The sequence below is a fragment of the Acartia tonsa genome, chromosome 13, assembly GCF_053477335.1.
Source record: "Acartia tonsa isolate MP-2025a chromosome 13, ASM5347733v1, whole genome shotgun sequence".
NCBI lineage: Eukaryota > Metazoa > Arthropoda > Copepoda > Calanoida > Acartiidae > Acartia > Acartia tonsa.
The window spans coordinates 2355221-2377901 of NC_137272.1; the positions used below are offsets into that span (position 1 = coordinate 2355221).

The 22681-nt window shown below is 31.3% G+C and overlaps 1 protein-coding gene across 2 annotated transcripts in view; it reads left to right on the forward strand.

Moving 5' to 3' along the window:
* Positions 1–21392, forward strand: part of LOC145304202 (homeobox protein Nkx-6.2-like) — a 30492-nt gene extending 9100 nt beyond the window's left edge. For both annotated transcript variants that reach the window (XM_080146019.1, XM_080146020.1), the window contains exon 6: positions 20899–21392. In XM_080146019.1, the coding sequence (XP_080002145.1) occupies positions 20899–21171 (273 nt within the window). In that variant the 3' untranslated portion in view covers positions 21172–21392. The remainder of the gene's footprint in view (positions 1–20898) is intronic.
* The last annotated feature ends 1289 nt before the right edge of the window (positions 21393–22681 follow it).

Sequence of the window (22681 nt, forward strand, 5' to 3'; positions counted from 1 at the left end):
ATGCACTGGGTATGACTGAGTCACAAGTAAAGGTAGGTGCCCATTATTTTAGTTGTCTTAGATTTTGGGGACTTTGGGCTTAAAGTGTTTGTGAATGATTTCACAGGTTTTGCCAGACTTTGGGGAAGAATGGTAAATGACGTCATGCTAAAATCAGATTCATTCATTTACAGAAATACACACGTAAATGCCTGGCTCGGTCAGAAAGGGCTAAACTAGCGTATGCACTGGGTATGACTGAGTCACAAGTAAAGGTAAGTGCCCAATATTTTAATTGTCTTAGACTTTGGGGATGGGCTTAAAGTGTTTGTGAATAATTACGCAGGTTTAGCCAGACTTTTGGAACCAATTGTCAATAACGTCATGCCAAACTCAGCGGCCTTCATTTACAGAAATACACACGTAAATGCCTGGCTCGGTCAGAAAGGGCTAAACTAGCGTATGCACTGGGTATGACTGAGTCACAAGTAAAGGTAAGCGCCCATTATTTTAATTGTCTTAGACTTTGGGGATGGGCTTAAAGTGTTTGTGAATAATTCCGAAGATTTTGCCAGACTTTGGGGAAGAATGGTAAATGACGTCCCGCAAAAATCAGCAGCATTCATTTACAGAAATTTACACGAAAATTCCTGGCTCAGTCAGAAAGGGCTAAACTAGCGTATGCTCTGGGTATGACTGAGTCACAAGTAAAGGTAGGTGCCCATTATTTTAGTTGTCTTAGATTTTGGGGACTTTGGGCTTAAAGTGTTTGTGAATAATTACGCAGATTTATCCAGACTTTGGGGACAAATGTTGAATGACGTCACACAGTAATTAGTGGCATTCATTGATATAAATACACACGTAAATACCTGGCTCTGTCAGAAAGGGCTAAACTAGCGTATGCACTGGGTATGACTGAGTCACAAGTAAAGGTAAGTGCCTAATATATTAGTTGTCTTAGACTTTGGGGACTGGCTTAAAGTGTTTGTGAATGATTTCACAGGTTTTGCCAGACTTTTGGGAAGAATGATAAATGACGCCACGCGAAAATCAGCGGCATTCATTTACAGAAATACACACGTAAATACCTGGCTCGGTCAGAAAGGGCTAAATTAGCGTATGCACTGGGTATAACTGAGTAACAGGTTTACCCAGACTTTGGGGATTAATTGTAAGTGCCCAAGATTGATTAATGCCCATGTCCTACAGACAACTAACCCCTTTGATTTCCCAACTTTGCCAGAAAGCTCTTTTACTTATTCATATATTAAAGGAATGGAATGTTTGTCTGTGTGTCTGTAGCTTGAGATATTGCTAACTGCTAGACCGATATGGTTCTCCTTTACAGTGAATCTTTTTATAGGTCCAGGGGATGGTATAAATAACTAGTTTAGGGTATGTTACCCCTTCCCATTTTTTAACCTTTTTCTTATTAAAACGAAAATGAAAAGAGAAGGGTTGAAACCGGCTAATTCTATTCTGAGGTGCCCCTAGAGGCCTCTAGGTGGCGTAACCGCTAGAATAACACATATATTGTAAGGAGTTACGCCTGTTTATGAGCTAAGAAACTACAATTCCTTGTTAACGTCACGCGCTTGTCAAAGATGCAAAGTAAATTATTATCAACGTCTTTTGTTATGACAAGTTTAGCAACAATTTTTATTTTTTTGTTGGCAAATTAATTAATGATTTATTAACGTAAATCTTGTAGGCGCCACAGTAATTAATTCTTATAAAGATAAGTTGTTTATTTTATTAATCCGTTATAGTAATGGATTTAGAATACGTGGATATTGTTAAAGATTCTCGTATACCCTAATAAAATGTTTCTCGTAGCTGGCTAATATTACGATACCCATCCCCATTTATGACTTTACAACAAACCCCCTTGACCATGGAGGAATGTATATGACCAATATCTGAGGACTATATCAACAACCTTAATTAACAAAAAAAATACCCTGTCACAATATGCACGTATTCTATATCCATTGTTAAAATATTACATTGTATTTTATCGGTATGCATTATTCATACATGCGCATTTTATATTTGCGTTTTGTTACAATAGTATAACACTAGCAGCTGCGACCATAGCATCTAGGGCATAGACGTCCAAGGGGGGGGGGGTAATGGGGCCATTACCCCCCCCCCCCCCCAAAAAAAAAAAAAAAAAAAAAAAAAGAATTTGTTTGTCTCTTAGATATTTGTGTCTAATGGCATTTCTAAGGTCTTTAATCTATTATATTTGGTTTTTCGTCCAATACAGAATAGGTTTTGAAATACAAAAATTTGTTTAAATTTTTGTCGCTAGGTAGTGCAATAAATATACAATTTTTATTTAAATATTCTTAATATCAAAATATTCTTAATCTGGAATATTTGTATTTTTTAAAATCATAAGTTAAATATAAAAATGCTTTATTTGTTAATTTGAAATATAAATAAAAATGCGATCAGAATATTATTTCTAAAAATTAAATTTAAACTTTCAAAATAATTTTATAAGATTTTGATGGATAAAAATTTATTACACTTTTTATTAGAAGATAGAAAGATCAAATAAAGTATTATTTAAAAATGTACATATAATCATATTAGATTTATGATTATTTGGTGTGCATACTCAATGATGATAAACAAAATTAACCCTTCTATAGAGTATAAAAATTGGTGGAAAACAACCTATTAAAATTTACTAAAGTATCCAAAGTTTTAAGGCCAACGTATTAGAGGATAATTAACAGTCTCCCTCCATTATTTATTTTTAAGATTTTGGTAAACGAATAATGCCACAGCGTTAAATCGACTGTGCGATAAGACTAACACACACCATGTTATAGTATAGCTTCGCTCCTAATTAGATTTGTAGGGATCCAAGGATAAGACAATGAAAGATAAATTAAACTATACCCAATTTCTAGAAGTTTGACGCCCCTAGAAAAAAAATACTCTCCCCCCAAAAAAATGATAAGTCAGCTACAAGAAATATGTTTTCTGTTAGCTATTCTCTCTTTAAGTTGGACGAATATTTGTGTCTGATAGCATATCTAAGGTTTTAAATCTATATTTTTCTTTCAATACAGAAGAGTGTTTGGACAATAAAAATTAGTTTTAATTTTTGACGCTAGGTTATGCAACAAATCGACTTTTTTTATTCATATATTCTTAATATCAAAATATTACTAATCTGGAATATACTTTTACTTTAAAATCATAAGTTAAAAATAAAAAACGCTTTATTTGTAACAAAAAGTAATCAAAAAATGCGAACTGAATATTTTAAAAAAAATTTATATTAAAAAATGATAAAGAATTGTTGAGGTCTGATGTGGGCGAAACATTTACGCTGGTTTATTATTTAAAGATCGAAAGATCTTATAAAGTACTAATATAAAATGTATATACATGAAACTATTTTAGTTTTATGATTATTTGATGTGCATTCCAAATGATAAAAAATGAAATTAACCCTTCTGTAGATTATAATAATTGGAGGAAATGTGTTTAATAAAAGTTTGTATGCCAAAAAGTGACAGAACGTGCTTATTAAACTTTGGGTACCAGTATAATTTACAGTCCAATGTCCCCTCCCTCCCTGATTTCTGAGTACTTGTTAAACGTCTAATGTCTTACCGAATGATAGACCAACATACATAATGTTACATAATAGCTTCGCTACTAATTAGAATTGATAAGGTTTGTAGGGATGAAAGAATAGGGCAATGGAGGATTAATTTAAATCTACCCAAATTCAATAAGTTTAATGCCCCTAGAAAAAATTACCTTCCCCCCCCCCCCTAAAAAATAGTTTTTTACTATTTCTTTTTAAATCTAAAATAAAAAAATTGGGTTAGCAAATTCAACTCCCCCTTCCTCAAATGCCCTTAGAGGCCTTTAGGGGCGTAGCCGGTAGCTAAAATTAAAGTAAAAATTTGTAATACCTACAATATTATTTCCTATTATAAAAGATATTGTTGGCTTTTAAAATTGTCTTTTTTAATAACAATTGTTTTTGTGTAAACATATCCACCATTGCAACGATAACAATGTTGTTGTTTCTCTATATTTAAGATTGATTTACAGCCAGAGCAATCAGGGATCTTAAGGGATAAGACAATGGCCGATAAATTGATGTACATCCCCAATAATGATACACAAAATTATCTCTTATGTAAATAACAATCAGTGGTTGGTACGTTTCGACAATTATCTTAATGAACCAACTAATCAAAATGTTAAGCCAACGAATAAGAAAACGTTATTATAAAACTTTGGGGACTGTTATAATAAACAGCCCAATGTCCCCTCCCTCCCTGCATGTAGAGTAATACTCGTAAGCCATGTATGACATTCTAGCTAATTCTTAGCAAACAATGCGAGAAGGGGGGGGGGAGGAGTACCTCAAATATTGCTTCACAAAAAATGGCAACATTAAATAGAAAATCTCAAAAATGCGACCTCAATAAATTACGAATCAATATTTTGCAACAAAGTAAGAGAATAACTTAAAAATTGTGTGTTAAAAATAAAAAGTGTCTAACTAATTTGCTACAAAGTAGAGTATAGAGATACCTTTTTTGTGTGTCGCCAATATAAAGTTAGCATTTTGAGTTAGGTCTCTATTGAAGAATTTTTAATTTTAAGTGCTAGACATTTGTAAAAATAAATTTTAATTAAATTTTTGTATACATTAAGATACATAGATTAAGTGAAGTTTTCTATATCCAAAATTATAATTTTGATAAAATATTCCTTTATATTTTGAGCTAGTCATTTATTTTACTAAAATGATTCGTATGTTATACAATATGAATAAAATTGGCAACATTTTTTATAGCAAAGCTCTATAAAGCAGTCAGTCAGAAATTATAATGTTTAAAATGTACAGATATGAAAATTTATCATTCACAAAAATTCTATAAAAATATAAAACATAAAAATTCACTTTAAATAGGAATCGTTTATTTTTTTTCCAGGAAACATCAATTTTTGATGTCATAGACCTTTATAGAAGAGTGGGTTAAAAAATTGTTTTCCCCCTTCCAAGTTTGAAACCTCTCATTTTACCCCCATCAAAATTAAAAAAAAATTTTATTCCCCTCTCCAACCTTTTAATCCGCCATTTTACCAAAAAAAAGTTAGAACGTCTTTATGTTGTTTTATATTTCCACCTGACTAAAGACATCTAATTTTGTTGTTGTAAATTTATGCCAGTGATCTAAAGGGATAAGACAATTGTTGATAAATTTATGTACATCCTAATGATTATACACAAACTTACCCTTCTGTATATTACAATAATTATAATTACACTCAACTCAATGAACCGACCAATCAAAATCCAACCAAAGTCCCTAAAGTTCTTATGCTAACTAATAAAAAAACTTTATTATAAAACTTTGGGGATTAGAATAATAAACAGCCCAATGTCCCCTCCCTCCCTGAGAAGTTTATTCCCTTTCTCTTTACTTTTTGGAAGCGAAGCATCTCTTTAATACTTGCAAGGTGGATGTTCTGTCTATTTGAGGTCATAGGTAGCGTAACGTCCTAAGAGTTTACTTCAAACTATTTTTTATCTTTTTTTTATGTCTTTGATTGGAAACTTCATTGTCCATTTACAAGCTTTTCAACAAATAAATTTGTTTATCATTATTGGGGATGTGTATCAATTTATCGTTTATTGTCTTACCCCTTAAGATCCCAGATTAATAAAAAATAATATTTATAAAGCTTCGCTTTTTATGTACTTTATATTTCTTGTTTTTATATTTTCTTTCTCACTTAGATCTTATACAAATGTATTCAAATTAGTGCTGGAGCGAAATTTTTAACCTCCTTATTTGCAAAAATTTTGTCTTATGGGTGTAATTACACTAGTCCCTAAAGTTTTATAATAACGTTTTCTTATTCTTAGGCTTAACAACTTTAAGGACTTGAAATGAATTTTGAAGGGTTGGTTAATTAAGTTAAGAGTTCAAACGTTTTAAATTCTAGTTGTAATCTACAGAAGGAGTAACTTTGTATATCATCATTGGGAATGTACATCAATTTATTGGCCATAGTATTATCCCTTTACATCCCTGTGATATTTGACGTATTCCTATTTTATGTTTCATCATTGGGGATGTACATAAATTTATCAGCCATTGTCTTATCCCTTTAGATCCCTGTGATATTTGACGTATGCCTATTTTATGTTTCATCATTGGGGATGTACATCAATTTATCGACCATTGTCTTATCCCTTTAGATTCCTTGGATATTCGAGGTATGCCTATTTTATGTAAATCTATCTGAACACATTAAGTAATGTAAACTTTCAACACTAACTCCGGGTTTAAGGGACATTTTCAAATACAAGTAGCTTCGCCATAATAAAAGATTTGTATGAGACAATTGACGACAAATTGATGTACATCCCTAATGATGAGACGCAAAATTACCCCTTCTGTAGATTACAATTAGTGGTTGAAACGTTTGGACGCCCAACTTAATGAGACAACCAATCAAAATTCTAGAAAAGTCCCCAAAGTTGTTAGGCCATCGAATATCAAAAGGTTATTATAAGACTTTGGGGACTAGTGTAATACATAGCCTGAAAAAAGTATCATTTCAATAACAAAAGAAAAGTTCCTACTGTAACAGAATTGTATAAAAAAAAACTATTGAACCTGCTCTAAATTAATGTAAACGTTTCCCTTTTTATCCCTCAAATGTTTCTTGATATATGTTCATAAAGTTCAGTCAAAAAGCTTTGATCTAAAGGGATAAGACAATGACCAATAAATTGATGTTCATCCCAAAATATGATACACAAAATTATCCCTTCTGTAGATTAAAACTAGTTGTTGAAAATTTTGGACATTCAACTTCATGAACCAACCAAATAAAAATTCACGAAAGTCCCCAAAGTTGTTAAGCCAATGAATAAGAAAAGGTTATTATAAAACTTTGGGGACTAGTGTAATAAACAGCCCAATGTACCCTCCCTCTCTGGGTGGTAATAGACTCTGCAGGGCTATTACAACTTATACCTAACCTAACAAAAAAGAAAAAAAATGAATACTTATCAAAAATGTTTCTATATAAGAAATTGCAAAAAAATCTGCTAAAATGAATCCACACCTCCCATTTCTTATTTTGTGGGGTGAGGGGACTTTTTGTTCCACCCTCCTTAGAGGAAAGATCATATCGTAACATTTGTCATAATTTTGTCATACACTGAAAATTTAAACTAGATTGGAAACTTTATTTTATTATTGGTGGAAAACATTGAATACTATTAACACTATTGCTTTGTACGGATCAAATAGAAATCAGAAAAGAAGGGGACAATGAGCTGTTTATTACACTTGTCCCTAACGTTTTCATATGCGTTGGCTTATCAAATTTGGGGACTTTAATGAATATTGATAGGTTGATTCATTAAGTTATTGTCCTAACGTTTTAACCAATAATTGTGATCTACAGAATTTTGTGTATAATCATTGGGGATGTATATCAATTTATCGGCCATATTCTTATTTCTTTAACTCCTCTAAACCTCTTAATAAAAAATTCTGATCTATAACTATATTTGGTAGAAGTGGCGAAGAAAAAATCATTTAAGTAAGAAAGATATTGATATTATAAGTAGAGAGATAGATAGATAGATACGTAGCTAGGTAGATTGATAGATGGATAGATCAGTCCCCCAAAGTTTTATTTTCGTTGGCTTAACAACTTTGGGGACTATAATTAAAGTTTGATTGGTTGTTTTATTAAGTTGAGTGTCCAAAAGTTTCAACTACTGATTGTAAGTTACTTAAGTGGTAATTTTTTATACTCATTGGGAATGTACCTTAATTTATCGGCTATTGTCTTATCCCTTTAGATCCCTGTAGTGTAGATAGATAGGTGAGAAGATAGATAGAAAGTTTAATAGCTCGAGAACAAGGGGAAGGTTTTCAATAAAAAAAAGCCTAACAGACGAACGGACAGAGAGTCCTATTATGATTATAGAATAGCTTCGCTACTTAATAAAAAAACAAAAGGAATTGGGGGAAATTATTAAAATTAGAGTTGTGGGAGGGGAGGGGGGGGGGGGGGGAATTATGAAAAATTACTGAAATTGATTTAGTTAGCATAATTTTGCAGGGAAAGATGGGACATGGGGATGGGGCTGTTTATTACACTGGTCCCCAAAGTTTTATAATAGCGTTTTTTTTATTCGTTGACTTAACTACTTGGGGACTTAAGTTAATTTTTCATTGGTTGATTCATTAAGTAGAGTAGTCAAATTTTTAACCAGTCTTTTGAATCTACAGATGTGTGTATCATTTTTGTATCATCATTGAGGATGTACATGAATTAATCAGCCATTGTCTTATCCCTTTAGATTCCTGATGACTTTGACTAAAATCAAAACATCACGGGCCTGAGGGATATTAAAAAGTTTATAATAATCAGTCATTTAACAAAATTTCTTCATTTTCTGTACAATTTATTGATCATATAGTTTGAAGAAGTTATATTCTTATAATAAAGTGCCAGGATGTCTGTCTGTCTATATGTCTGTTAGTTTGCACCAAAAGGATTTTACTAACCACTGAACTGATATGGTACTCCTTTACAGGGTAGCTTCTCATAGGTCCTGGAAAGGTTTATAACTATTTCGATTAACCATTAAAAAAAATTCCCCCTCCCCCCAAAAATAAAATTATATTTTTTAGAAAAATAAAATAGAAAATGTAATGGCGTTAATAAAATATTGTTATAAGCATTTTCTTTGGTAACAATAACTGATAACTAATATTAGGAGTGTAAAAAAAATCAGAAGCCCTATCCCTCATGTCACTAGTAAAATATAGGTTTTTTAGCCAAAAAGATGAATACTCTAGAAATTCGACCAGATATCATTTATTTATACCTATATAGAGAGCCCCATGTTTTTATTTAAATCATAAGCGCATGGCTTAAAGAATAAATTGCATTTGAACTTGTGTGTATTTTTTCATGAAAAAAAGCTGTAAAATTATGTTTTTAAACTATAAAGTTCATTTTAAAAAATCCGCAAGTTAAAAAATGAAAAATCCGTGAAGCTTTTTAGTAATTAAATTCATTCTTAGTTAGTGTGATTGTTTCTTAATTAACAAACGTGCCATAGTTTGCAATAGATCATTTAATAGATCCAAAATAATTTGTGTTGCTTGTGAAAGAAAAGGCAAGAATTGCCAAGATATAGAGAAAAATGTAACGTTGTTTGTTCTTGTAAATCTGGTGCAAAGGAACCAACAGGTCTATCTAATAATTGTAAAACATATTTTTAATTATGAATTATAAATTCAAAGTGATGTGCAAAACTTTTCTAAAAATAGTGTCGGTCCGTTCGTCTGTCTGGATAGTTTTTTCCCTTAACTTGGGCATGTTAGAATTGTCTTATTGATTTTAAACTTTGCATGGTGATTCCTGTAGTAGTTAAGTATTTATGATTTAGAAAACGTAGCAACTGTATAATCGTTACAAGAATGTCCTTACTCAGTTTTTCAACAAATTTACTCCAATTTTGTTTTGACATTTAGAATATTTACATATATCATGATAATTCTATAAGTGTTAATGTTCGTTCGTCCTAATGACCTATTCCAATATGAGAATCTGAATTGCTATAGTATTTTTTTTGAAATCTTTATATACTTTGAAATTTATTTTAAATTTTTAATGCCTTCTTAGTTAATGAATGTATTTCTGTACAAAAAAACAAATATTATTGTTGATTTAAAAGAACTTCATATAAAAAAAGGAATAAAACTTGTTGAAATGATGTTAGATCTATGGAAAATAGAGGGTTTTATTATAAAATATGAAAAAAAATTAGGCCATGCACTTATGATTTAAATAAAGACGTGAGGCTTTCTATATAGGCACAAATAAATGATATCTGGTCGAATTTTTAGAGTATTCATCTTTTTGGCTAAAAAACCTATATTTTACTCGTGATGTATAAGCAGGTGCAGCTAATTTAGTAACTTTTGTTTTTAATAAGAACCATTTTATCTCAATTCTATACGGAAATAAATTTCAAAAATCAAAATATGTCACATTATTATCTGGGAGGGAGGTAGGGACAATGGGACGTTTATAACACTAGTCCCCAAAGTTTTATAATATCGTTTTGGGGACTTTTACTGAATTTAATTGGTTTGCTCATCAAGTTGAGTGCCCAAACGTTTCAAACACTAATTGCAATCTAAAGGATCGGTAATTTTGTGTATCATCATTTGGGATGTAAATCAATTTCTCGTCCAATGTCTTATCTCTGAATATTCAAAAAGCTATGCTTTCAAAAATTTCCAATTAAAGTTTTTTTTATCATTTTTCATTTTATGTTAAGTTTTGACTTTTTGTTGTGACTAATAATTATTTGCAGGGAGGAAGGGAGGAGACATTGGGCTGTTTATTACACTAGTCCCCAAAGTTTAATAATAACATTTTCTTATTTTCGGCCTTAAAAACTTTGGGACTTTAATTAATTTTGATTGGTTGGTTCATTGAGTTGAGTGTCCAAATGTTTCAACCACTAATTGTTATCTATAAGAGGGGAATTTTAGTGTATCATCATTGGGGATGTACATCAATTTATCGGCCATTGTCTTATCCCTTTGGATCCTTGATTATTTGGTCTCAGGCAGGTTTTATGCGATTTTTGGGGATAATATTTCTTTCTAGACTTTTTTTTCTTCCTTTTCCCCTGTTGTTATCAATATAACATACATATTTATCGATGACACCACTTAATCACAATAAAGGAATATTCGGCCACGGTTTCCTTCAAAGTGCCTAGTCGAGCAATGACCCCCCCCCCCCAACCCTGTGGGGCTATCCAAGGATCTATAATACAATAGCCGATAAATTGATGTACATCACCAAAGATGATACACAAAATTACTCCTTCTGTACATTAAAATTAGTGGTTGACACATTTGAACACTAAACATAATGAATCAACCAATAAAAAGTCCCCAAAGTTGTTAAGCCAACGAATAAGAAAACGTTATTATAAAACTTTGGGGACTAGTGTAATAAACAGTCCATTATCCCCACTCTCTCCTGTACCCAATATAACCAAGAGCAATATATAATAACAAGAGAAAACTTACCCCCTTTTTTAAAATTTATTTCTTAATATGAAGGGGACAGGGGGGGGGGGGTCGTAGCTCCATAGACAATTTACGGGAAACCAACGGATATTTTCCATGCTATGCCTGCACTGAGGTATACGTATATTAACTTAAAGTCATCAATCCTTATAATAAAGTAACAGGATGTTTGTCTGTTTGTTTTTACCGAAGCTATGTCCTGGGAAGGTTATAGCTATTAAACCCCACCCCCCTCCAAAAAAAAATTTCTTTCCTTTTAAATATAAAATAATTGAGTTATCGAATTCAACTCCCCCGCTCCTCAAGTGCCCCTAGAGGCCTCTAGAGGCGTAGCCGCTAGTATCTTTATATTGTATATTACAATACAAATTTAAGGTTTAACATATCCCATTTACCTATGTCTTAATCTATTTATATTATATTTACATATGTCAATATTAAGCAGGCTATGAATATTACTAGGTGGTTTCAGATACACTTTACTTTTTTCTACATAATATTGTACAAAATCTAGAAGTTTTTACAAGAATATTGATTTGTTTTTTAATAGTTAAGCTACTCTATAATTGGAAATGTCCATCCGTCTATCGGAAAGAAATTTCTCGGTTGCTAGTTTAGGTAGATGGCTTACATTTTTTTGATTCTGTATAGCAGTGAGAATTTTTCAGTAGACCCCAAACCCATCCTTAGTTTTAAAATAAAATTGGGAGATAGTATTTTTCTTTGTAAGGAATATTAACACATCCAAGTCGATACAAAAGAGCAGAAATCAATTTGTTAGCAGACAAATAAAATCCTTAACAGGCGGATCCAGGTAGTTGTCTGGTTATACATCTATTACATAAATCTATTGAGTAAATAATAGTAAAATTTTTGTGTATGAATCTGTTTATCGTATAAATGATTGCCTTTTACAATAAAAGGCAAACATATAATAATAAATGTTACCATATGTTTATTAAAGATATTACATGTGTATACATTAAAGATGTTTGTTTGTCTGTCCATTAGGATCTCAATAACCGCTAAAATGATAGATAGATAAAAGATATAAATAACAACTTTGGGGACTTCTCTAAATTATAATTGGTTGTTTTATTAAGTTAGTTTTGTGTATCATAATTGGGGATGTACATCAAATTGTCAGCCATTTCCCTACCCTTAGATCCCTGTTAAAGGTGTCTATCTTCCAATCTGTCCCTTAAGATCTCAGTAACTGCTGAAATGATGGATAGATGAAAGATATAAAAAGTCAGGGATCTAAAGGGATAAAACAATGGCTGATAAATTGATGTACATCCTCAATGATGAATCACCAAATTACCCCTTCTGAAGTCTACAATTAATTGTTAAATTATTTCGACATTCAACTTAATGAACCAACTAATCAAAATTCAATAATAAGTCCCCAAAGTGGTTAGGTTAACGAATATGAAAATTTCATTAGAAAACTTTGGGAATTTCTGTAATAAACAGCCCAATGGCACTTCCCTCCCTAATAAAAAGTTGTTTTTTAAAGGTAAATATGTAAAAGGATTTATTTTAAATCTTTTTGTGGATATTTTTTTCTTCTTGTATAGCTTACATGTATTTAGTCAGAACTTGAGGGATAGGATAATAGAGAATATTATTTGTTTTTAAATTCTAGCGGTTGCGTCTCAAGTATCTAAGGACTTCGTATTTATACGAAACGATAGGGAAGGGAAGAAAAATAGCCTTAAACTATCCCCAAAACTTAAATGTGAAAGTAAAATATCCTAAAACCTATGTATAGCTTCCCAAAAATAGAGAACTAACTCGGTTGAACAGATATCAAAATCTTAAGCTTTAGTAAAAAAAATCCTTACTACTTTATATAATACTACCTTATATAAAAGGATTACACTAGTCACCAAAGTTTTATAACAACGTTTTCTTATTCGTTGGCTTAACAACTTTGGGGACTTTTAATGAATTTTGATTGGTTGATGCATTAAGTTGAGTGTTTCAACCATTAATAGTAATCTGTGCATTCGTGTATCATCATCTGGGATGTACATTAATATATCGACCATTGTCTTATCCCTTTAGATCCCTGAGAAAGATAGAGATATTGGGATAGAAATTTACATAAAACTTTACTTTATACACCAGGGCCAGAGGGATAGGACAATCAAGGGTAAAATAATTCTTCTTATAATTCTTATTACAGACAGATTAAATACGTAACACTGAACTCTGCTTTAGAAACTTTAAAAAAACTTTTTTTTTAAAATTAGATTTAATAGATTAAAAACATCAAAGTTAGAGTTTTTTTTGACAGTTTATTACAGAAAAGAATAAAAATATAGTATTTCTATATTGTATATTAATGATGATTCCTATTACAACAAGGTTCACTATTATAAGCGAAGCATCTCCATAATCAAGTCCTAAGTTTGTCCTTAAACAGTATCATGTATTTGGAACAAATATACTTACAATTTTGATTCGACAATTATATATTTATGTTCTGATTTTTCACTTCTGACACTCTACAAGTGTCAATGTTCCTTTGTTCTACGATTTAAGGTCTTCACCTTTTTGGATGTTGTCATCCCTGTTATTATAAATCTAGCTGTTCTAAAGTTATTTTTCTGTGCAATATACTTTATTCTAAAATTTAGGATACAAAGTATTATGGCGTTTAGGATAAAGATTTAGGTATAGGTAAATGGAAGAAAAATATGCAACTTCCCCAGAAAGATTGGGGACAATGGGTTGTTTATTGCACTAGTCCCCAAAGTTTTATAATAAAGTTTCCTTATTTGTTTGCTCAACAACTTTGGATACTTTAATATATTTTGATTGATTGTTTTTAGTTGAGTGATCAAAGGTTTCAACCACCAATTTTAATCTACAGAAGGGGTAATTTTGTGTTTCATCATTTTAGTGTACATCAATTTATCTGCCATTGTCTTATCCCTTTAGATCCAGCGAAACAGCGTTTTTGTAGTTACAATAATCCTTACTTTTTCCCTAACAAAAATTGGTTGGAAGGGGGAGGAGGGGGACTTGTATAGGATTAGGTTTTGAATTTAGTTGGTATCATTTGTATAACCATTTAATTCAGGAATACTGGGGATTACGGGAAGATAACATCCAACAGATGACCAACCCCTTTGATTCCATGACTTTTATATGAAAGTCTTATCTGTACACGGCATTGTCTTGACAAAGCAGATTTCATTTAAACGTCTTTTGTATGTCTATCTATCTATCTAGCTATCTTGCTAAATTTTTTTTATATACCTATAAATCTAACCTAACTTTTTTTACGATAAAAATTCAAAACTACAGTCTTTTTATTTAAACAGCGGCGGCATAACAAAGTGGACGAATAAGTGTGTGTGTGTGTGTGTGTGTGTATGTGTGTGTGGGTGGGTGTGTGTGTGTGTATGTGTGTGTGTTGGCGGCAATTTTACAACATCTGCTCTCTCTCTCCCCTTCCCCTTTTGTGCCCTGTCTAATAAATTGGGGAAAACAGCAAATTTAGCGGCAAAATTGATTAAATGAAAAATACTTTCTCTCTCTCTCTCTCTCTCTCTCTCATTACTCTTTGTCTCTCTCCCACCACTCTTTCTCTCTCTCTCTCTCCTTTTCTCCTTCTAAAATGTAAAAATGAAAATATTGCTCTATTAAGTATTGGCTTTATATTCTTATACATGAATTTATTGTGATAAATTTAATAAGATAAATAGAAAAGATAGATAGATTAAAGAAAATAGAAAATGATAGAAAAATGGTATGAGAAAAATTAATAGTTAAATATAGAAAGAAAAATATATAAATTAAAGAGATATAGAGAAATTTATAAAGAATCAAAGAAAAAGAGAAAATAAGAAAAATATTTAAGGAGAAAAAGAGAGATAATCAAAGAATAAAAATAAAAATAAAGTAAATAAACGGTCAGAAAAAATAGAGAAAGAAAGAGAGCCAGATAAGTTATAAATGATTTTTGAGTATGAGAGAAAGAGAGAGGCAGAGATAGAAAGAGAGAAAGAGATAAATGGATAGTGAGAGAGAGAAACGTTCAAACGTTTCAACCACTAATTTTAATCTACAGAAGGGATAATTTTGTGTAACATCAATAGGTATGCACAATAATTTATCGATCATTGTCTTATCCCTTTAGATCCCTGGAAAGAGAGAGAAAACTAAGCTAGAATACTAATTTTTCTAAACACATATTACAAATCTACACATACTATTCAATATAATAATATTATAATTTTAATGAAAAAAAGGAATTGTTACATTAGCTCAAAATTGTTGAAAATACTAAATAATATTTACCAGGAATGGCCGATAAATTGATATACATCCCCAATGACGATACACAAAATAACCAATTCCGTATAATACAATTAGAGGTTAAAACGTTTGAACTCTCATCTTAATGAATCAACCAATAAAATTTCATTAAAGTCCCCAAAGTTGTTAAGTTGTTAAGGAAACGTTATTTTAAAACTTTGAGGACTAGTGTAATAAAAAGCCCATTGTCTTCTCTCTTTTATCCACTATTAGCGTAGCAATAACAATCTTTTAACAGGTAAGATGAAATAAAAACCAACAAATATTGAAAAAATGTATTTATATAGTAAGAATTGTTTTTTATTTCTTCAATTTAGATAAGCTTTACATAGGTCCATGTATAGTTTGAGGTTTTTTTTATACGTCAAATATAGAGTCCTGAGATGCTAAGGGCGCAACCATTCTGTATGTATTACACACTTACTCAAGTTTTATGATAACGTTTTCTTATTTGATAATTTAACAACTTTGGGGACTTACAGGAGGGGTAATTTTATGCATCATCATTTGGGAAGTATATTAATTTATCGACCATTGTCTTATCTTTTTAGCCCTGCATTCACATAGTTTTAATTTGTCAAACTTTATTATGAGGGTGTTCTAGAAATATTAAATATGTCAACAAAGGGGGGTAGGGACAAACTCTCTCTCTTTATCTATCTATCTATTTATCTTAATTATGACGGTGTTCTAGAAATATTAAATATCAACAACAAGGAGGGACATACAAACTAAATTTTATATCCTTTCTTTCTTTCTTTCTCTCTCTCTCTCTCTCTCTTTCTCTCTCTCTCTCTCTCTCTCTCTCTCTCTATCTATATGTCCTTCTCTTTATCTCTATCATTATCTCTAGCCCTCTCTATATCAAGCTCTTTCGCTCTATCTGTCTCATTATCTATTTTTTCTCTTTTCTCCCTCTTTTTATCTTTTTTTTCATTTATCTAATTTGTCTATATATATTTCTTTTCCCAATTTTTTTCTGAATATCTTTTTTTTTCTCCTTCTGAATTTATCTCTTTATTACCTTTTAACTTTTTTTCTCTCTCTCACACCTTTTATCTTTCTCTATCTATCTTTTATTAACGAAACTGCATGGAATTAAGGATTAAAACTATTAATTATTTTTCCATTGTGCTATCCCTGTATCCCTGCTAACAAATTTAAATTCTATTTGCAAGAAAGCAATATGTGTTCACAAGGCTATTCACAAAATATGACGTTTTCTTCAGAGATCTAAAGGGATAAGACAATGGCAGATAAATTGATGTACACCCACAATGATGTGACACAAAATTACCCCTTCAGTAGATTACAATTTCTGGTTGAAACGTTTGTATACTCAACTAAATGAAACAACCATACAAAATTCAATAAACATCTCAAAAGTTGTTGAGTCAACGAATAAGAAATCGTTACTATAAAACTTTGGGGACTAGTGTAATATACAGCCCATTGTCCTTCTCCCTCCCTGCGTTTTCTTTCTCCACGGTTATAGGGAGGGGCAATGTAAGGTAAATTAATTCCATCAAATTTATTTGGGCCTGCCGTTATTTGTTGCTTGTAGACTATTTGTAGATTTTTTTGCATAAATTACTTCGAGTTAAGTAGTATTGAATGGATGTACGGTCAGACAGAACTTAGTTTTAGAGTTACTGTACTACGCAAAAACATTTCTTAATAATAGCTACTTGAATTTTTTAAAGATTAAAAACCTACAAATTTGTTGTAAGGCATTTCCCATTTAAAGTATACGATATGGAATTAAACTCCTATTCAAGGACAAGACTATTGCCAGTAAATTAACTGTTCATATTTTTTTGTGTCATTTTGCCTTTGGTAGCTAATGATACCATTTTCCTTCCTGATAAAAAGTTTAAAAACAAAAAGGAGGGGTTATTGGGTTGTTTATTACACTAGTCCCCAAAGTTTTCTTATTCGTTGGCTTAATTTTACTAATTTTGTGTATCATACTCGAAGATGTACATCAATTTATCGGCCATTGTCTTATGCCTTTAGAGCCCTGTAAAATGTTTAAAACAAAAATGAGGGGTTATTGGGTTGTTTATTACACTAGTCCCCAATGTTTTATAAGAATGTTTTCTTATTCGTTGGCTTAATTTTACTAATTTTGTGTATAATACTCAAAGATGTACGTCCCGAAAGTTTTCTTATTCGTTGGCCTATTTTTTACTAATTTTGTGTATCATACTCGAAGGTGTACATCAATTTATTGGCCATTGTCTTATGCCTTTAGAGCCCTGTAAAATGTTTAAAAACAAAGATGAGGGAGGGTTATTGGGTTGTTTATTACACTAGTCCCCAAAGTTTTCTTATTCGTTGGCTTATTTTTTACTAATTTTGCGTATCATACTCGAAGATGTATATCAATTTATCGGCCATTGTCTTATCCCTTTGGATACCTGTAAAATGTTTAAACAACGATGAGGGGGGTTATTGGGTTTATTGAAGCGAATTTATTTATACGTATTTTTCATTCATATAACAATAACATAAATATATTTTTTGCCAGGGATCTAAAGGGATAAGACAATGGCCAATAAATTGATATTGAATAAGCCAACGAATAAGAAAACGTTACTGTAGGACTTTCGGGACTTTGTAGGACTTTTTGCTTTTTAGGGAAGCTTTCCCCGGATGGTTTAAAGCTACTGTATTTATACAGTGTGTTTTTTTATGAGAACTTTTTTGAAAGCAATTTTACCCCACTTATAGTTATGAGAATTTAATGATTAATGGCTTATTTTCTTCGTTTTTTAATGCAATTGATAGAACACCAAAAAAATATTTCAGTTTTATTTTAAAAAGTACAGTAAAATCGAAAATTCAAAACTTAGGTGTCAACATCTAAAATGGTTTTAGCGCATTTTTCTTATGCTCAAATATTCAACCTTTTGTAAGAATGGCTGCTAAACACTTCAAAGTTGAGATATAGAGCTAAAAATGTATACAGATACTATTAGGGACATGTACTAGAACATATCAAAGTTTGAATAGCTTATATTTCAACCAAATGAGGGAGTACTGGCCCCCCAAAGTCGACTACAGAAAATCTAATTTTTTTCTTGCAAAGAGTAGAAGATTTAGGCATAAGAAAAATGCGCTTAACCATTTTTAGATGTTGACACCTAAGTTTTGAATTTTAGATTTTACTGTACTTTTTAAATAAAAACTGAAATATTTTTTGGTGTTATAATAATTGCTTTAAAAATGAAGAAAATAAGCCATTAATCATTAAATTATGATAACTATAAGTGGGGTAAAATTGCGTTCAAAAAAGTTCTCATAAAAAAAAACACACTGTAGATATATGTCTTTATCTTTTTCTCGAATTTGGAACCCCAGGATGCTAGGGGCGCAGCCACTGGCATTATTTAGGTTGGAATTGACAAAACTAAAAATCAAGCTTCATAATTATTAGCCCAACCACATGTATGATAGATCATCAGGGAGGGAGGGGATATTGGGCTGTTTATGAAACTAGTAACCAAAGTTGTATATTGGCATTTTCCTGTTCGTTGGCTTAACAACTTTAGGGACTTTTGTTAAATTTTGATTGGTTGGCTCATTAAGTTGTGTGTCTAAACGTTTCAACCACTAATTGTAATCTATAGTTTGGGTAATTTTGTGTATAATCATTGAGGATGTAGTATTTTCAGAAATTTATTGGTCATTGTCTTATCCCTTTAGATCTCTGAGATATTATGTATATGATAATACATTACATTATACGCCAATTGATTTGATATCCGCCAATAAAGATATTTAGGATATTTACAAAGAATAAATTATATAACAAGAACAATCAAAATTGATGAGTAACGCAGTAATGTAACAGCATTTATGATGATAAAAGATTAGTAAAATATTATACAGTAAAAGTATAATACTTAAAGGCATATGGTACTTTTGGCTTCTAAAAAGAACAGTCTTTTATAATACAGCACAAAGTTTTTTTTATAAGTATAATGAAAATATTATAAGGAGGAGGGGAAGTTAACAGGGATCTAAAGAGATAAGACAATGGCCGATAAATTTATGTACATCCCCAATTATGGTAAATAAAATTATCTCTTTTATAGATTAATATTCGTGTTGACATATTTGAACACTTAACTTAATTAACTAACAAATTAAATTCACAAAAGTCTCCAAAGTTGTTAAGCCAACGAATAAGAAACGTTATTATAAAACTTTGGTACTAATGTAATAAACAGCCCATTGTCCCCTCCTCTCTCTCTCTGAAAGAAATTACTGTTTTTTGCTTCGCCACTTATTGACATAATTATTCTTGTTAACAAATATAGTTTCATCCCCCATAAAGTAATAATTTCATTATTTACGGTTATTTTACACAAATACAGACAACAATAGTTATTCATCGCATCGTGTTATAAACAGCTATCCGCGGACATAAAAATATACAATTATACGATTAAAACCGGTTTTGATAGCTCCGGTTTCGAAGCTATACTGTAAAAGAACAGTTTTGTCCAGGCGTAGCGCAACAAAAATAATCTATCAAATTTTAGATAATCCGTATATAAACAGGGAAGGAGGGGAAATTGGGCTGTTTATTACACCAGTCCCCAAAGTTTTATGATAATGTTTTCTTATTGGAGCTTTTATTGATTTTATTTGGTTGGCACATTTAGTTGAGTGTCCAAACGTTTCAACCATTAATTTTAATCTACAAAAGGGGTGATTTTGTGTATCATCATTGGGGATGTACATCAATTTATCTGCCTTTGTCTTATCCCTTTATGTCCCTGTATTGTAACAGGTTGTTAATAGTTATTTCTCGTATCGTATTATAAACGGCTTTCCGCGGATATAGAATGTACAATTATAAGATTAAAACTAGTTTTTTTAGCCCCGAGGTGCCGGAGGCACCGGCTAAAAAAACTGGTTTTAATCTTATGATTGTACATTTCTATATTCGTAGAAAACTGGATATAATACGATGCTAGACATAGTTTTTTCGTATGGATGAGAACCGGTTCCTATCCACCGGATTCGAATGAATACGAGAAAATGTATTCACAAATGTTGTCGACACAATTTTTAGCACTGCGCAGCTACTCTATAATTCATCACATTTATAGGTTAACAGAAAAAAGAGAAACTATTTCCCCACTTAATTGTTAAACTTATAAAAAAAAACGGTAGAGTGTAATAGTTATGGTTCTTACCTAATTATTGACAGCTCTTGGCGGATAGTAAAATAAAAGAATTTAAGATTGATTCCCTTGGGGCAAACAATTCATTAATTTTATGATTTTTATTTTATAAGTCGTGAAAAAATTGTCTGTAATACGAAACGAAACTTGATTATAACCAGCGGATGTTAATAGGTTTGGAAGCAATACTGAAAATATAGTGTCTTTCTGTGACTTTTATCAAATTAATTATAATCCAATTTCAGGTATGGTTCCAGAATCGGCGGACCAAATGGCGTAAGCGCCACGCCGCTGAGATGGCAACCGCCAAACGGCGGCACGATGGACCCGACGGCGGACCCGCCGACGATTTGGGCGACGAAGAGGACAGCGATGAAGAGATAGGCGTCGGCTCTGAGGCGGATCTTCTTGAGAAGCGGGTCAAAGTTGAGCATGATATTTTTGGCGGAGGGGTTAGCGGTAACGGTGGTATGCCGCCGTTCAACGGCCTTCCTCCACAATTACATCATATGATGTAAGGAGGATTAGTTACCATGCACAGTTAGAACTTTAAAACAAAGGTTGTGCAATTAAAAGGTTGGTTGTCTACAACTTATAAGAGTGCCATAAAAAAAAACATTTGAAATGTGCAATTAATTTTTTAAAACAAAAAACTTTTATAGCCAAATTTAGTTAAAATTTAAAATTTTTAGTTTTCTTCAAATTTGGCTAAAAAACACTACATAGTACATACAGAAAATTAAAGTGAAAAAATGAACAGTAAAAAACAGTTAATAATAATAGTGTGATTTTTTAATACAGTGATTTTAAAGTAATTTTATGATTATATTTATCTTAAATGTAAAAAAGACTAAATAATTATTTTTACAAAAATATTTTTTTCTCTCTAAAAATCTTCTAAAACACAAAATAAATTAAAATCTTTAATTATGGTTTAGTTAGGTTATTTTTGGTGGGGTAAGGAGTATTTTTAGTGGGATATGGGTCCTGCAGGGATAGGTAAATGGCAAGAAAGCTAATATTTTGTCCACATGGTAAGAACTAGTGAAGATTTTTTTTCTTCTTTTCTTTTCCTACAGCTGTTTAATTTTTTTGTTGTTCTATGGCCTAACTCGCCTAAAAAATAGGGATCTAAAGGGATAAGAAATTGCCTCATTATTTGATGTAAATCCCCAATGGTATTTAAATTAGCGGTTGAAATGTTTGAACACTCAGCTTAATGATCCAAGAACTCAAAGTTGTTAAGGCAACGAATAAAAAAAACGTTATTATAAAACTTTAATGACTAGTGTAACAAACGGCCCATTGTCCCCTTACTCTTTGCACGCTATGACTAATACTATGCTTTTCTCTTTAAAAAATTGGAATGATCGTTTAGCCGTTAGTGAGATTTTACATTAAGCTCTCTCTCAATTTTAATAAGGTATTTATAATTTTAGAGAGAGAGGGGACAATGGGTTGTTTATTACAATTACAGAATTCCCAAAAGTTATAAAATAACGTTTTCTCATTGGCTTAACAACTTTGATTGGATGGTTTGTTCAGTAAAGTTCCAACCCCTAATTTTTAACTAGAGACGGGGTAATTTTGTGTTCCATCATTGGGGATGTACATCAATTTATCGGCAATTGTCTTATCCTTTTAGATCCTTATAATAATTTAGTTTGAGAATTATATTAATATCTTCTTATCATTTAATTCAATTGTCAATTTTACACACACACTCACACACACACACATACACACTCACACACACACATACAAATTTGTAAGAAGCCTAAATACACAGAAAAAAATATTATGTTAGGGGACAAGTTTACTTGAAAATAAGGTTGATAGAAAAAGGCTGAAAGTAGATCAAAATTATTGGTTGAAAAGTTAAGTCACTAACTAATAAATTTAATTAGAAGTATCCCAAAGTTTAAGCAAACGAATAAGAATACAAGTTGATAAAACTTTAGCATTGAGTACTAGTATCAGTTTTATTTCAGTGGCTTGCAATGCACAGGGTTTTGACAAGATAGTGTG